A 17150-nucleotide genomic window follows, 5' to 3' on the forward strand; every position below is an offset into this window, starting at 1 on the left:
AGAGGAGCAGGCCAAGGGGACTCCAGCTAGACACCAGTTGCCTGATACCCTTCCCAGCACCACCACCCCCTCACCCAATTTCAACCACCACTGGGTCATATGGGACTGCAAAGCCAATTGGTTCCAACTTCAGACTGACTCACATTTTTGACGTAGAACATGAGGAAAAGAGTAATCATTTGGATAAAGGGCAGCAGAGGACAGAAGAAGGTTCCAATCCTATGAGAGAGTGGGGAGGGAAGGCGCAGGGAATGGGTTAACGACGGGTGTGGGGGGAAGGGAGAGGGTGTTACAGGCTGCACTGTGTCCCTCCAAACTCATTTGTTGAAGTCGTAACCCCAATACCTCAGAATGTGTTTGGAGATAGGGCCTTGAAAGAGACAATTAAGGTAAAATGAGGTCACTCACCTCGTGTGGGCCCTAACGGACACACAGAGGGAAGAGGACATGTGAGGGTCCAGGGTGAGGGCGCCATCTACAGGCCAAGGTTGGAGGCCTCAGGCGAAGTCAACCCTGCCAACACCTTGATCTGGGATTTCAAGCCTCCGGAATTGTGAGAAAATAAATTCGTGCGGTTTATTATTTAATAAATAACCACCATTTAAAGTACCTGTGGTACTTTATTATCAAAGCGCTAGAAAACTCATACAGAGGGGGACTGCTTCCAATATGGCAAACCCGGCAAATCCCCACCATATCCAGAATCCACAGTTCTAGGAAAGAGATTCTGCAGAGAACGTTACCCACTTGGCAATTAGTTAAACCACCAGATGGCCTTCGGACAGGCCTCGCCCAGGTGTCCCAAATGCGGAACGTGAACTCCGCCTACTCATCTGGCATTCGAGAAGGCCTGACGTCCTGCCAGGACAAGCATTAAACTGCATTGTTACAAAGGAGAAGGGCCCTCGCTCTTTAATTCTCCCCAATGCTGAGGCCAAAGGAAGAAAATATCAGCTTGGGTGCTGGTGTCTTTAAGTCCTAACACTTGCCAACCTCCTTAAAAAAAAAAAAAAAACAGGTAGTCTTTAGATTGAGAGCCTTGATAGCAGCATCTAGCTAGAATTTTACTTTTTATGATGGGTTTGATTTTATTTTTCAAATGACTTGGAATTTAAAGTCAAATGATATGATTTTCCATTGATGATGATAAAATAAAGACTCATTTAAATGTATTTAAGTTTATAAAAAGCAAACAATATAAAAGAGAATATAAAGTCAAAAACAGTCCAGTGATAGACAAGCCAAACAAAACAGGAAGGCTGGTTAAGATGGTACATTTTAGGTTATGTGTTTTGTACTACAAATTTTAAAAAAGAGCCCTTAAAAGGATGACAACAGTCATATAATAAACCTTTCTGAGTCAGTTACTCGCCAAGCATTTAATGCATGCATTTTCTCATTTAATCCTCACCAAAAGTCTATAAAGTAGGTGCTACTATTTCCCCCATTAACAGATTAGAAAATGAAGGTTTAGCGAGAGTTTATATATAACTTGCCCAGTGGCATCCTGTTCATTGGGTAAAAGGACTTTGTAAACTGTCCAGTTGCCAGTGGCGTCTTGGCAGTAAGCAAACGTACCACCTAAGCTACATAAAGAAAAAGTCTTCACCATCCCCCAAAATAAATTCATTGACATTACTGAGTTATTTGCATATAGCCAAATCACCCAGGGCAACTTTAAAGAGTTGGGAAATAAGGTGCTTTACAGTTGTATGGCCTATTTGAGATTGAAGAGCAGATTTCTTATATCACCTGACTTAATCATCCACTAAGTCGAAGGCAGCTCTTACTATGTGCATTTGACAGATGAGGAGACTGAGGCTCAGAGTTCAGTGACCTCAATGAGTAGAAGAGCCAACCCCACAATCCAAGTTTATCCAGGTTGCCCTTCAGGTTGGGGTCCCTGCTCCGTGTCAATTCTTGGCTGAAGTCCTCATAAAGGAAGAGAACACTCTGGGACATGAATGCATGGTCCTCAGACTGGCTGAATTTGGTATCATCTGTGCAGCTTTGAAAAACAACAGGTTCTGGGCATTGCCACCAAAACTCCAAGTTCACAGTCAGGTGGGAACCACTGAGCAAACCAAGAATTTCAAAACTTACCACACCAGAGTTTGTGCATAGATGAGTTCTAACACATTTCTGGCAATATCAAACTCCTGTAAGCCAAGACTTGTGATAAGCCGCATCCCAATGATTCTGTGAAAATATGATGAGGTTAGTACACAAACCATGAACTCCCTCCTTCAAAAGATTCCCCACAATCAACAAAGGAGAACAAGCTTTCACCAGTTTGGAATAAAGTTATGATTACCCTTGCAAGTTTTCGAAAAGTTCCAAGTATGAGCATGTTTTAGAAGAAATAATTGAGGGAATCAAGGGAAAATGGAATTAACACAAAGGATTCAAATGGAGATACTGCTAAAGTGGTTCAAAAATTTCTAGAGAACATTATTTAAATTATCCCACCTACTACTTAAACAGATAACTAATTATTAATAGGTTTACTAAAATAGGTATTATTTAAATGAGATTATTTAAATTACCCTACCTATTATCTTCTTTATACCACTTTTTGCTTTTAAATCTTTCTTTTAAACCTTTATTTTAATATAGTTTAAATCTATATTTAAACTCAGCACCTCTGAACCCAAATAAACTGAAAAATTCTCAGCTTCCAGTTACAGCTATGAGTTAATGGTGTTTCTGTTTTCTAAATCCACAAGGAGGAAACCTAGGTCCCCATTTATTCTGAAGAAAGTTGAGACCATTTTGATTTTTTTTTCATACAGAAGAATTGCAAAAAAAAAAAAAAAAAAACTGCTATAAAAGACAAAAAAATAACAACAAAACTTTCTCACCTTTATGTCCAGACTCTGGACAGAGACTGAACTAAAAGTGAGTTAGGGTAGACTGAGTGAGGAAATTTGGCATTCAACCCACTGAGGAAGGAATCAGCATTACGTCATGCCATCTTATTACTAAGGCAGCTTGTGAAATAAGTAAATGTCTATTAGGAATGAGATGCTCATAATATTATTATAAAATACATGAGTAAATAAATAAAAGAGGACCATACATGGGCCAATGATGATATTGCCCCAATCCTGCACACTTGGGGTCTAAATTAAAAATTAATGCATTAATTAAATTCAATGAAAACAATAAGATAAATCTATAGGTACAAACATGGAAAGATGACAAGGTATTCTCACTGTACCAACTCCACAGCAGTTTTGCAACTTAGCACGCAAACATACACACACATACAGAGCAGGACATGCACAGAAAATCTGGAAGAATATACATACACTAGAAGATTAAAATGATCTATGGTGGATATGATTTCAAACGACTCCGTTTCTGTGTTTCATTTATAGAACTTTCTTTCTCAGGAGCTTATAAACGGCCACTTGAATTAAATGAACTTTGACAACAGAACTGTCAAGGTGAAATTTCAGTTACTTCAGAAGAAAACAATATTCCTAAGGACAATAGGCAGACTTAGGACAATGTACACTTAGAGTACAGAAGGGACCCATACTTCCTGCTCAGCCAATGCTATGCTCCAGTTACAGCAGCAGGTACTAATTACTCAAGACAGACAAATATTTACCTTCTCAGGAACTCCCCCAGCAAGGAATCAGCTAAAGAGAACACAAAATCCATCAGCAGGAGCCGGTAGATTTCTTGGCCAATGAGGGTTTCCCAACACTGGAAAGCAAAGGCAAATGAGAGGTTGGGATGCGGGAGGAGGCTGTTGCCATCTGTTGCTGCCCCCCTGGTCTCATAAGAATGGAGTTGGCAGCTTAGTTTGATCGAGCCTTGGAGTGCCCAGAAAAGCAGACCCACCCTCATCAGAAATGCATCTCTAGGCTGAGTTTATTTCTGAGTGTTTATTCTCTTTCTGTGCGCCTTCTTCCTCCATTAAGGCTTGCCCTCCTCATGTACCCAGACTTTCCTGTCTCACTACCTCTCCCCTTTAACACTTTGTCCTATGCCTTCTGGATCCTGTTTTTTAGCCAAGAAGAGCAGGAGGTGTCAATGGCTAATAATGCCTCCATTCCTTTTGCTTATTAACCTTGTGAAAAATCAATATCTTAAAAAATTTTTTTAATTTTATTTTACTTTTATGTATACTTCTCTGACATGTTTCTTTTCTTTATATTTTTCTTTATATTGAAGCTTCTGATTTATATCATTTTTTCTCTGTCTATAGGACTTCTTTAAACTTTTCTTTTGTGGAAGGTCTGCTGGAAATGATTTCCCGCAGTATTTGTTTTTCTGAGAAGGTCTTTATTTTTCTTTCACTTTTGAGGGATAATTTAACCAAATATGGAAATCTTGGTTGGTGTATTTTTTATTTCAACACTTAAGAATTGTCCTAGACTCTCAAAAAATAATTTTTGAGTACTATGAAAAGTAACCCCCTGCATTTTCCTATTCTTTATCCTCTATAGGTAAAGTTTTAAAAAATAGTCTAGTTTTTTTTAAGGCTTACTCCTTGTTTTTAGTTTTCTGTAATGCTATCTGATGTGCCAAGTTGGAGTTTTTAAAATTTTTTAATTTAATTTACTTCTTTCTTTGGGTGTTTTCTTGCTCAGTGTTCTTTGAGCTTCCTGTTTCTATGGTTTGGTGTCTTTCAATAATTTTAAAATAATTTATATCTTCTTGATTAAGAAAGTGGCCTAGAGGTTTAGCAGATTGGCATAAACAGGAAGGTTGAAATGGTCAGTTTTTGAAGTTAGTTACTTCTGTAGGAAGCCCAAGGATGGATGGAAGGGTAAATGGATGGATAGATGGATAGATGAATAGATGGATAAGTAGATGGACAGATGGATGGGAAAAATAACATGGTATCTACTCTAATATCATAGGCAGAAACCGTTGAGAAACTCACTTCCTCCCTGATGGTCAAAGCCAAGCTTAAAGCAAAACGGCATAGAAATCTTACCTCTTCACTATCCAGGGCCACAATGTTGAGCCAATAGTAACACAGAATTCCAATGATTGATATTTTCAGAAAGATATTTCTAAAAAATGAAGAGAAAACAACTATCATTACTTCCATGGCAGTCATAGGAGATGCTTGCTAATATTTCATTTGGGGCACATGGTAGGATGGAAATTCCTGCCCTCTGTGGTTATGTGGTTTTAGTTGCTCAGTTGTGCCCAACTCTTTGCGACCCCATGAACTGCAGCCTGCCAGGCTCCTCCGTCCATGGGGATTCTCCAGGCAAGAACACTGGAATGAGTTGCCATTTTCTCCTCCAGGGGATCTTCCCGACCCGGGGATTGAACCCAGGTCTCCCATGTTGCAGGCAGATTCTTTACTCTCTGAGCCACCAAGGAAGCCCCCTGTGGTTGGTGGGGGCGGGGCGCATATGACTAGTTCTGGCAAATGAGCTGTGAACATAAACAATGTGTGTTATCTTGTGTCACTTCTAGACTAGAGTATTTAAATGCCAGTGAGACTCACCATCTTCCCTCTGGAAGGACAATCAGCCTGAATCCCTGAGTGACTAACGTAAGCAAAATTTCCCTGCCAATCCACACAGGGCATGCAACGTGAACAAGAAATAAATACTTGTGTTCTAAACCACTGTGAATTTGGAGTGGGGGTTGGGGGTTGCAGGGATGTTTGTTACCACAGTTTAACCTCATTTATTCTGACTGATACACTCTCTTTTGGGCATATCCAAACTACCTGATTTCACTTCTCCCTGTAATGGTAGTACACATACATACTATTCATCAGGTCCACCAGGGACAGAAAACATGCTACACACTTTTTCGAATCATCCCTCTTAATCATTCCAGCTCTACCATCAGGTAGATAGTATTTTATGCCTGTCTTACTGATGAGGAAACTGAAGCACAGAGAGATGAAATAACTTGCACAAGATCACACGGATTGCTTAGGGGCGTGACAAAGGTTGAAAACAAGGACCACCTGATTTAACAGCCTGAGTTCTTAAACCTAGTCACTTTGCCCAAATCAGTAACTGCTGGTTCTAAGAGGTCTTCAACATTGATGTGCCAAGAACCATGTACCACTACACCAGTCGTTTTCAAAGTATGGTCCGCAGACCAGCAGTAGCATCTGTAATCTTGTTAGAAAGGCAAACTTTCTGGCCCTCTCCCAGATCTTCTGAATCAGACACTCTGGTATAGGGCCCAGCAATCCCTCCAGGTAATTCTGGTGCAGGTTAAAGGTTGAGAACCAACCATTAGACAAAACAACACAGTGAAGGAAGAGACAGGATTTGCCTTTTTCAACACTAGATCCCAAATCTCTTACCCAGTGCCTAGCCTATAATAGACTCTCAATATCTACTGGATTAATGCCTTACTGTACAGTGATATTGTCATTTATGATAAGAAATATGCATTTGGTCTTCTTGTCCTTTTCTGGCACTGAGCTCCTGAAACCTTTGGAATATCCTAAGTGAGGAGAGCTATCAAGGTGTCTTTTGTTATATTAATGTGACTGTTGGGAAGCCCCTAGGTCTACTAAGGTTAGGGGCTGGTTGCTGTGACAACCAATCCTGATTTAGAGGATCTGAACTCAGTGTGCCTATTGCAGACTCCAGGGAGGAGAGAGGGGCTGGAGATTGAATTTATTGGGCTTCTCTGATGGCTCAATGGGTAAAGAATCTGCCTGCAATGCAGGAGACCTGGGTTCAATCCCTGGGTTGGGAAGATGCCCTGGAGGGCAGGGCAACCCACTCCAGTATTCTTGTCTGGAGAATCCCCATAGACAGAGAAGCCTGGCAGGCTACATACAGTCCATGGGGTTGCAAAGAGTCAGACACAACTGAGCTAAAACACAGAACCAGTGGCCATTTAACTAGTCATGCATACGTAATGAAGCCTCCACAAAAACTCAAAAGGAGGCGGGTTTGGTGAGCTTCTGGCTTGGTGACAGGATGGTATTTGGGAGACTGAAAATCTCAGAAAGGGCAACGAAGCTCTACATACACAGACTTTGCCCTACACATTTCTTCTACCTGGCTGTTCTTGAGTTATAGCTTTTTATAATAAAGCAGTAATCTCATAAGTAAAGTGTTTCTCTGAGTCATGTGAGCTGTTCTAGCAAATTCTCAAACTCGAGCAGGGGGTCACTGGAACCTCCGATCTATAGTTGGTCGGTCAGAAGCCCAGGTGACAATGTGGATTTGCGACTGGTACCAGAAGAGGGGGTGGGGGCAGTCCTGTGGGGCTGAGCCTTACCCTGTGGGATTCTGACACTGCCTTCAGGTACTTAGTGTCAGAGTTGAAATAAATTGTAGGACACCCATCTGTGTGTATTGGAGAATGGCTTGGTGGTGTGGGAAAACCCACATGTCGGAACTGGTGTCAGAACTTAAATACATTAACTGCAGTGTAACTCCAGGTTAAACCTACTTCTGAGCTTTCTTATTTTCTCTGCATATAGAGAAGATTTTGAATATTTTGTGAAGCAATACCTAGGGCTAATATATATTAAAAGATAATGAATTTCTCTTGGGATCAGAAAAATGCAAATTAAATAAAGTGATTAGATCAAAATGACACGCTGAGCTTTGGAGCCTATTACCTATCATACTGAACCTATCACCTCTATATCCAAATTCAATTGAAATGATGAAAGAAAAAAAAAGTCAAAAGCTAAAAGATCCATAAAGCAGTGGGAAACAAAAAAGTCATCATGAACAGACCAGAAATATAGAGGAATTTATGGAAAATAGCAGAAATAAAGGCCACAAAGATTAAAATATGAAAAGGGGTCAGTGAAGAAGACTGGAGAAAACCCAATTTAAAACAAATTTGGGAGAAGACTGCCTCAGAGGTGGTGGTAGTTCTGAAGATGCCTGGAACTTAGAGACAGCAGATACAAAAGGTCTGGAAAGAACAACGGGTGATTGTTTGGTGATGCCAGATGTCAGAAACCCTCAAAGCCATACCTGTAGGCCTCAGAAGAGGTAGTTAGAATATGGAGTCCTTGGCCTATGCAAATCCACATTCAAATCGAAAGGCAAAATAAAAAATATGTGGGAACGTGGAAGTAGTTAAAAAGTTGACCACCCCAAGATCTACTCTAAAATAACGTCTTATCTTCTCTCACAAAAGGAGGACAGTGTAAGTAGGATACATTTAACAGACACTGAGCAAAGACGCCAGTGTGCTGCTGAACTGTGCACTGAAAATGGTTTAAATTTTTTTTTAATCTCAATAAAAAAAAACCCTGATTGTTTCTAACCATTGAGAGGAGGCGCCCAGAGGTGTAGTGTGGGTAGAAAGGAAGGCTTTCTAAAATTTTTTTCTTCAGGAAAATGATACTTGTATCTATGTGTGCTCAGTGGCTCTGTCATGTCCAACTCTGCAACCCTAAGGGCTGTAGCCCACCAGGCTCCTCCATCCATGGAGTTTTCCAGGCAAGAGTATACTGGAATGGAGTGCCATTTCCTACATGCCCTTGAGGAAAGGCGTGGCAACCCACTCCAGTAATCTTGCCTGGAGAATCCCATGGACAGAGAAGCCCAATGGGCTACAATCCATAGGGTTGCAAAGAGTCAGACATGAATATGGTGACTTAGCACACACACATCATCTTCTATTCCTTATGTTTCATAGCTCTTCAAATAAAGATGAACTCTGGACCTATCTATCAAATACATATACACATAACCCTAAACATTAACCTGAAGTCATTCAACATTTTCTGTGAAGGGCCAGACAGTAAATATTTTTGGCCTTGCAAACCATACAGTTTGTGTCCCAACTCTGCAGTTGTAGCAGGAAAGGAGTCATAGATAATATGTCACCAGTGGACATGGTTGCATTCCAGTGAGACTTTATTTATGAAAATGGGAGGCAGGCTGGGCCTGCAGGCTGCTGTTTGCTAACTCCTGATCTCAAATAATAAGTATATATACATATATATATATATATATACACACACACATACATATATACACTTCCCTGGTGGCTCAGAGGTTAAAGCGTCTGCCTGCAATGTGGGAGACCTGGGTTCGATCCCTGGGTTGGGAAGATCCCCTGGAGAAGGAAATGGCAACCCACTCCAGTATTCTTGCCTGGAGAATCCCATGGACGGAGGAGCCTGGTAGGCTACTTTCCACGGGGTTGCAAAGAGTCGGACATGACTGAGTGACTTAACTTTTTCAACTTTCATATATATATGTGTGTGTGTGTGTGTTTTAAAATATGCTTGTTACAAATTTAAGGGTAACAGAAATGCTTAAGATTTGTGTGAAGAAACTATAAGCATAAACATAAGTATAGATTTGCTATTCCAGGAAGAAGGAATGGCCAGTGCAAAGGTGCTGAGGTGGGCATACAGTTTGTGAACAATGAGAAGGCGAGTGAGGCTGGGGACTGGGGTCACTGAGGAAGGGGAAGGAGGTAGAAAATAAAACTGAAGAACTGACCAGGAGCCAGATCTCAGAGGCAATGGTAAAGTAAAGACTCTGAAATTGATCAGTAAAAAAAAGTCAATCTAGTAGTTCAGCCTCATCACTGTAAACACCACCATAACCAGGAAATGGTCAGGGTACTAGCCAGGAAGAAGCAATAAAGAAAACAATTTGGGTAGCTTTATACTTTATCAAGACTGTGGGGTCACTTCCAGCACATACAATGCCTTTCTGGGAATCACAAAAAGGGATCCTTTCCCAGCCAATGAATTGCCAAAAGCATCCCCTCAACTTCAACCTCCCCCTCCAACCAACCATTTGGATGGTTAAATGACAGAAATGAACCTGTTCCTCCTGGCTGATTCAGTGGGTACTCAGCCTCACAGTCGGACTCATGGAACTCTGGATGATCGGTTCCCACGTGACTTCTTAGCCAAGAACGTCTGTGCAGTGCATAACCTACTCCCCCATATATCTCATAACTGAGAACCATGCTCCTCAAGCTGACAGCAAGATAAGCCATTACTGGGAAAGCTTATCTGGGAAAGATAAGCCATTACTGGGAAAGTTTATCTGGGAAAGAAAAGCCATTACTTTAAGCAAAGGGCAGATGTACCCAATTACTGTATTTCTTCGGGGCTCTTTGGACTTTATGGCTAGTAACTCATACCATAAAAACATAATCTACTCTTGAAATTCTTTCTGGAAAACAGAACTGTGATACTTGAGTGTAACCCTTTCTAGTTTCCATCCCATTTCCCTCTGTGAAAATTGAGGCTGGAGTGAAAAGTGACAGCCACACCTACCGGATCAGGAGGGTATAGACTTCATGCCTCGGCATCTCGTAGCGCTCCACCAGCCTGAACATGGAGTAGAAGCGAGGCACGACCAGGTTGATACAGGACACGACGAAAGGCAGTAAAAGCACCGCCCCAGGGTTACTGTGGTTCGCCAGGAACTGCAGGGAATGGAGGGAGAGAATCAAGTTGCTGACCATACACTGGACCCCTCTCTGCCTGACTCAGAAGATCCCCCAAGGTGGGAAAACCCCAGAAGTAGCTCCTCTGATTAGCTATTAAAAGACCACTTACCAAGCACTTGCCCTTGGCCGAGAATTACTCACACGATGCTTTAATTCCCACTATAGCCCAATAGGTGGGTGTTCATAGACTTAACTGATGGACAACCTGAGGCTCAGAGAGGCAAAGATGCTTACCCAGGGTTCCCCAGCTAGGAATTGGCAGATTTGAACCCAGGTCTATCAGACTCAGGGACCTATGGCCCAACAGCCATTCTGTGACTTTACTTTCCTCACCAAGAGATTTGGAAACATGAGAATGTGCTCCAGGCTGCTGGAAGAAAAGCTTGAGTTACCAAAACTACAACTCAAGGGAATTTCTCCTCCGCTCTCCTGCGTGCCCTTGTTCATTTCACCAAGCTTTGCCTGTCCTTGGGTGCTGAATTAGGGGCAAGGGAGCCTCTGCTAGCCCATGCTGCTCTTTTCTATGAGGGTCAGAGGGGTGCCCCTGCCTTTGTGGGGACACCACCCTGGCATTTGTCTGGAGTGAAGCCTATGCCGCCCCTCTTGGAGTAAGAGATTCTAATGGATTTATCTGATGTCTGAAAGTTCCCTCATTTCCCACCCTGAAGCCTGACTCTGCCTCTATTTACCTCTGGATAGCTTTGAAAACACCACTTGCACTTTCACAGTATCTTTGGAGCCAGATGGGAGAGGGCAATGGCACCCCACTCCAGTACTTTTGCCTAGAAAATCCCATGGATGGAGGAGCCTGGTAGGCTGCAGTCCATGGGGTCGATAGAGTCGAACACAACTGAGCGACTTCACTCTCACTTTTCACTTTTCACTTTCATGCATTGGAGAAGGAAATGGCAACCCACTCCACTGTTCTTGCCTGGAGAATCCCAGGGACTGGGAAGCCTGGTGGGCTGCCGTCTATGGGGTCGCACAGAGTCGGACACGACTGAAGCGACTTAGCAGCAGTAGCAGCAGCAGTTAGAGCCAGATTAATTTAGGGTCAAATGCTGCGACCTCCCTGTGCTTATAAGCTGAAGCTTTGGAACTATAAGCATAGCTTCTCTGAGCCTCTTTCCTAGTCTGCCTGATGGGGAGATTATCATATAACCCACAGAGACACTGTAAGAATTAAGTGAGACCGAATAAGGGGCTTCCCTGGTAGCTCAGTTGGTAAAGAATCCTCCTGCAATGCAGGAGACCCCAGTTCGATTCCTGGGTTGGGAAGATCTGCTGGAGAAGGGATAGGTTATCCACTCAAGTATTCTTGGCTTCTCTGGTGGCTCAGCTGGTAAAGAATCCACCTGCAATGCAGGTGACCTGGGTTCAATCCCTGGGTTGGGAAGATCCCTTGGAGAAGGGAAAGGCTACTCACTCCAATATTCTGGCCTAGAGAATTCCATGGACCGCATAGTCCATGGGGTTGCAAAGAGTCGAGCCACTTTCACTTTCAAATAAGGAAAGGTCCAGTTGCAGAGTGGCTAAATGACACAGCTGGGGGCACCATTCGTGTGAAATTGTAGCTGCCAATGAACGTGCCTCCTCGAGCTGTGCAGAGGGTTGATCCCGTCTGGCACAGATGTTCAAACAATGGGAATGATTCTTCTCCTCCTCCTTCACTACCTCGTTCACTTCAGGTGAGTGTGAAGAAAACCTTCAGAGTCAAGGAGAAACTCAGAAGTCATCTTTATACTTACAGCTGCCCTGCCACAGCTTCCAACCCAGGTAGGCAGTGCCAGGCCCTGGAGCACTGGGACTCAGTTTCATCTTTCAGGGCAAACCTTAATAGGAACCCTTAGGTTTGTACCATTTCACACCCATTTCTTGCTGGCTCCTCCTCCACTGGGTTGAGCACCTACTATGTATCAGGAGTTGGGCCAGGTGCCTGGCTATTCTTTTGAAGAAGCAAATGTGTAAACAAGCATTTTCAAAGCTGCATGTGGCAAGCACACAGGGAAAGACTACAGAGTCAGGTGCACCTAATTCAGTCTAGTAAGAGAGGTGATGGTGAGAAAAGATTTCCTGGGGGATGTGTCACTCATGGAGAAAAGGAGGAGTTTGCCAGATGAAGGGGAGGGGTGGCAGTGTAGAATGAACTGCGTGTTTCCCATCTAGAGATAAGGGAAAACCTGGTGTGTTCAGGGAACTAGGGGCACATCATTTAGTGTTGCCGGTGTGGTATACAGGAGGTTGTGGGGTATTGAGACTAAAGATATGGGCAGGGGCCACATCACAAAAGATCTATCAATCGTGCCATGGAGGATAGGTTTTATATTTAGAGTACTGAGAAGACAATAAAGAAAGAGACACAATCAGACCAACCTGTACCACAATTCTAGGGGTCTGCAAAATCAGCTACAATTAGCCCTATTTACAGAAGAGTAACTGAAAATCACAGAGAAACAGTACTTTTCCACCCACCAGCTAATTAGTCTCAGAGTTCATATCAAAAAAAAAAAAAAAGCTAACATTCCTTTATCACCCACAGTCCAGGTACTAAGTAAACTCTTCACATAACTTTTCTCTAGTCCAGACCACACACCTACAAAACAGGCATTCCAATTTATAGATAAGGAATTAGGGGCTTGGGAAGACTAAAGTGAAAGTGTTAGTCACTCAATCATGTCCAACTGTTTGCAACCCTATGGACTGTAGCCTGCCAGGCTCCTCTATCCATGGATTCTCCAAGCAAGAATACTGGAGTGGGTTGCCATTTCCTTCTCCAGGGGATCTTCCAGACCCATGGATCAAATCTCAGTCTCCTGGGTTGCCAGCAGATTCTTTACCCTCTGAGCCACCAGGGAAGCCCATGGGAAGAGTAAATCACTAGCCAAATTCCACTGGTTCATAATATTTATTAAGTGTCTAATTGGTGCCAAAAAGGCATTAGGGATATAATGATAAAGGAGGACACCAGAACCTGATCCCAGGTCTGGGGCCAAAGTTCCCATCTCTCCACTAGCCCAGAGCCTCCACCCTGAGCTGTGCGCACACATCCCCTGGGGATGTTTTTATGATGCAGATTATGGGTCCATGGACCAAGAGAGGGACCCAGGATTTTGCACTTTTAAACAAACTTCCTCCTGGTGGCGATGCTGCTGGCCACGACTTCGTTTTGAGTGGTGACCAGGACCCCACCCACCCCCTCCTGTATCTTGTCCCTTCACCTGCTTCTCTGTGCTCTGGACCCTGGATCTCTGGCCTCTCTGGTTACCTGTAAATTGTTCTCAGCCAGGTAATAAACGGCTGCACAGCAGGTGATGGCCACTCCAGAAGAGACAACCCAGGCTGCCACGTGGGCAGAGAAGCGGATAAACTGCTGATTGAATGTTAACTTGACGTTCTCCTGAAGGATTTCTGACAGGTTCTCCTGTAAACACAAGGAAGTCAAGTTCACTCACAGAACCCCTACACTGTCAGCAAAGATGACCACCCTAGGCTTTGGTGCTCTCAAAGAGACACAAACCCACAGGCGAGAGAGTGGGAAAAAGCACCGTGAGCTTGGATTAGGAGACCACTAGGAAAATCTCTAATGGGCAAGAACCCCCCATCGCTTCATTGAATACCTTTTCCATCTCAGAGGGAAAGAGATTGGGACCATGATCTTGAGAGAATACACTGAGGCCATAGGGCCTTCTTGAAGAATAAGGCTGAGGATCCCTCTGCAACCCTCTTGTCAAAGCCCCTTAGTTTATAAATTCTGCTTGCTCTTTTTTTCTCTTAAATACTTTTCTATAGATCATGGTTTGTCAACCTTAGCTCTATTGTCATTCAGAGTTGATAAATCTGTGTTGAGGGCTTGTCCTGTGCACCGTGGGATGTTGAGCCTCTACCCACTAGATGCTGGTAATACACACTCCTCTGCAGCAACAATCAAAAAAGCCTCCAGACATTGGTCTGTGTCTCTGGGGCAAATCTGCCTCGAGTCAAAAACCACTGGATAACATTTTAAACCTAGAACTGTGAGGTCAATAAGTATTTAACATCTTGTCATAAATTGTTAAACTGCCCTTTAGCAAGCTTATGTCAATAACAAAGTCACCACATTGTGTGAAAATGTTCATTTCCCTACACCATCACCAGCACTGGGCATTTAAAATAGTTTTAGGGTGTTTTTTTTTTCTTTTTTGCCAATATCATGGAGAATAAAAAATAAAACATTATTACTTTAAGAAAAGTTACAGGCATGTTGAAGGAGGAAAGAGGACTGGCCATGGGAAGGGGTTTAAAGCTAGCTCTGCTTACCCTTATTTCAGTGCTCAGATTCTTCTGTTTCAGCTTTACTGCACTTTCATGAGTGACAGTGAAGTCCCAGCAAAAAATGAGCTTGGCGATCCCTCTGGAGTAAATGTGGGGGTTAATGAAGTTGTTCCGGAAATACCTGGCCATACTAGGAAAGGCAGAAACCAAAATACCCAAGCGTTACTGGGGCAGACATTGGGGGTGCAGGGATTATAACAAAGAACAGTTTCATCATTAATGGTGAAAGGCAGCATGGACGAGTTAGCCTGAAGTTTGAACAGGGCAACAGCAAACATGATAGTCAGCAACTGGCTTTGCAATCTGACTTTGCAATCTGACTTTGCAATCTTTGATTGTCAACTGGGGGATTTTGTCATTTTAAGGGTCCTAATCCTCAGTTTCCACATCTGTATAATGGGGATAATACTAGTTCACTATGAGAGTTGTATTAGTTTCCTCTTGCTGCTATAACAAATTGCCCTAAACTTACTGGCTTAAAACAACATGTATTCTTACTTCAGTTCAGTTCAGTCCCTCAGTCGTGTCCGACTCTTTGCGATCCCATGAACCACAGCACGACAGGCCTCCCTGTCCTTCACCAACTCCCGGAGTCCACCCAAACCCATGTCCATCGAGTTCATGATGCCATCCAACCATCTAATCCTCTGTCGTCCCATTATCCTCCTGCCCTCAATCTTTCCCAGCATCAGGGTCTTTTCCAATGAGTCAGCTCTGCATCAGGTGGCCAAAGTATTGGAGTTTCAGCCTCAACATAAGTCCTTCCAATGAACACCCAGGACTGATTTCCTTTAGGATGGACTGGTTGGATTTCCTTGCAGTACAAGGGGCTCTCAAGAGTCTTCTCCAACACCACAGTTCCAAACCATCAATTCTTCGGCGCTTAGCTTTCTTTATAGTCCAACTCTGACATCCATACATGACCACTGGAAAAACCATAGCCTTGACTAGACAGACCTTTGTTGGCAAAATAATATCTCTGCTTTTGAATATACTGTCTAAGTTGATCATAACTTTTCTTCCAAGGAGTAAGCGTCTTTTAATTTCATGGCTGCAATCACCATCTGCAGTGATTTTGGAGCCCAGAAAAATAAAGTCAGCCACTGTTTCCACTGTTTCCCCATCTATCTGCCATGAAGTGATGGGACCAGATGCCATGATCTTAGTTTTCTGAATGTTGAGCTTCAAGCCAACTTTTTCACTCTCCACTTTCACTTTCATCAAGAAGCTCTTTAGTTCCTCTTCACTTTCTGCCATAAAGGTGGTGTCATCTACATATCTGAGGTTATTGATATTTCTCCTGGCAATCTTGATTCCAGCTTGTTACTCTTCCAGGACAGCATTTCTCATGATGTACTCTGCATATAAGTTAAATAAGCAGGGTGACAATATACAGCCTTGACGTACTCCTTTTCTTATTTGGAACCAGTCTGTTGTTCCATGTCCAGTTCTAACTGTTGCTTCCTGACCTGCACACAAATTTCTCAAGAGGCAGGTCAGGTGGTCTGGTACCCCCATCTTTTGAAGAATTTTCCACAGTTTATTGTGATCCACACAGTCAAAGGCTTTGGCATAGTCAGTAAAGCAGAAATAGATGTTTTTCTGGAACTTTCTTGCTTTTTCCATGATCCAGAGGATGTTGGTAATTTGATCTCTGGTTCCTCTGCCTTTTCTAAAACCAGCTTGAACATCTGAAAGTTCATGGTTCACTTATTGCTGAAGCCTGGCTTGAAGAATTTTAAGCATTACTTTACTAGCGTGTGAGATGAGTGCAATTGTGCGGTAGTTTGAGCATTCTTTGGCATTGCCTTTCTTTGGGATTGGAATGAAAACTGACCTTTTCCAGTCCTGTGGCCACTGCTGAGTGTTCCAAATTTGCTGGCATATTGAGTGCAGCACTTTCACAGCGTCATCTTTCAGGATTTGAAATAGCTCAACTGGAATTCCATCACCTCCACTAGCTTTGTTCATAGTAATGCTTCCTAAGGCCCACTTGACTTCACATTCCAGGATGTCAGGCTCTAGGTGAGTGACCACACCATCGTGGTTATCTGGGTCATGAAGATCTTTTTTTGTACAGTTCTTCTGTGTATTCTTGCCACCTCTTCTTAATATCTTCTGCTTCTGTTAGGTCCATACCATTTCTGTCCTTTATTGAGCCCATCTTTGCATGAAATGTTCTCTTGGTATCTCTAATTTTCTTGAAGAGATCTCTAGTGTTTCCCGTTCTATTGTTTCCCTCTATTTCTTTGCATTGATTGCTGAGGAAGGCTTTCTTATCTCTCCTTGCTATTCTTTGGAACTCTGCATTCAAATGGGTATATTTTTCCTTTTCTCCTTTGCTTTTCGCTTCCCTTCTTTTCACAGCTATTTGTAAGGCCTCCTCAGACAGCCATTTTGCTTTTTTGCATTTCTTTTTCTTGGTGATGATCTTGATTCCT

General features: G+C 42.8%; 1 protein-coding gene across 2 annotated transcripts in view; it reads right to left on the reverse strand.

Moving 5' to 3' along the window:
• TMC5 (transmembrane channel like 5) overlaps nt 1–17150 on the reverse strand; it is a 72944-nt gene that overhangs the window by 16700 nt on the left and 39094 nt on the right. Inside the window, exons 10-16 of one of the 2 annotated variants that reach the window (XM_086375539.1) lie at nt 14695–14839; nt 13664–13819; nt 10223–10374; nt 4955–5033; nt 3617–3714; nt 2104–2199; nt 144–219 (exon numbers count right to left, since the gene is read on the reverse strand). In XM_086375539.1, coding sequence (XP_086231665.1) covers nt 144–219; nt 2104–2199; nt 3617–3714; nt 4955–5033; nt 10223–10374; nt 13664–13819; nt 14695–14839 — 802 coding nt within the window. The remainder of the gene's footprint in view (nt 1–143; nt 220–2103; nt 2200–3616; nt 3715–4954; nt 5034–10222; nt 10375–13663; nt 13820–14694; nt 14840–17150) is intronic. The other variant, XR_015154664.1, reaches the window with a different exon arrangement.

The sequence above is a fragment of the Bos grunniens genome, chromosome 25 (genome assembly GCF_055505025.1).
Source record: "Bos grunniens cultivar Pamir isolate PY7600 chromosome 25, Bosgru_T2T1.0, whole genome shotgun sequence".
NCBI classification, from domain to species: domain Eukaryota; kingdom Metazoa; phylum Chordata; class Mammalia; order Artiodactyla; family Bovidae; genus Bos; species Bos grunniens.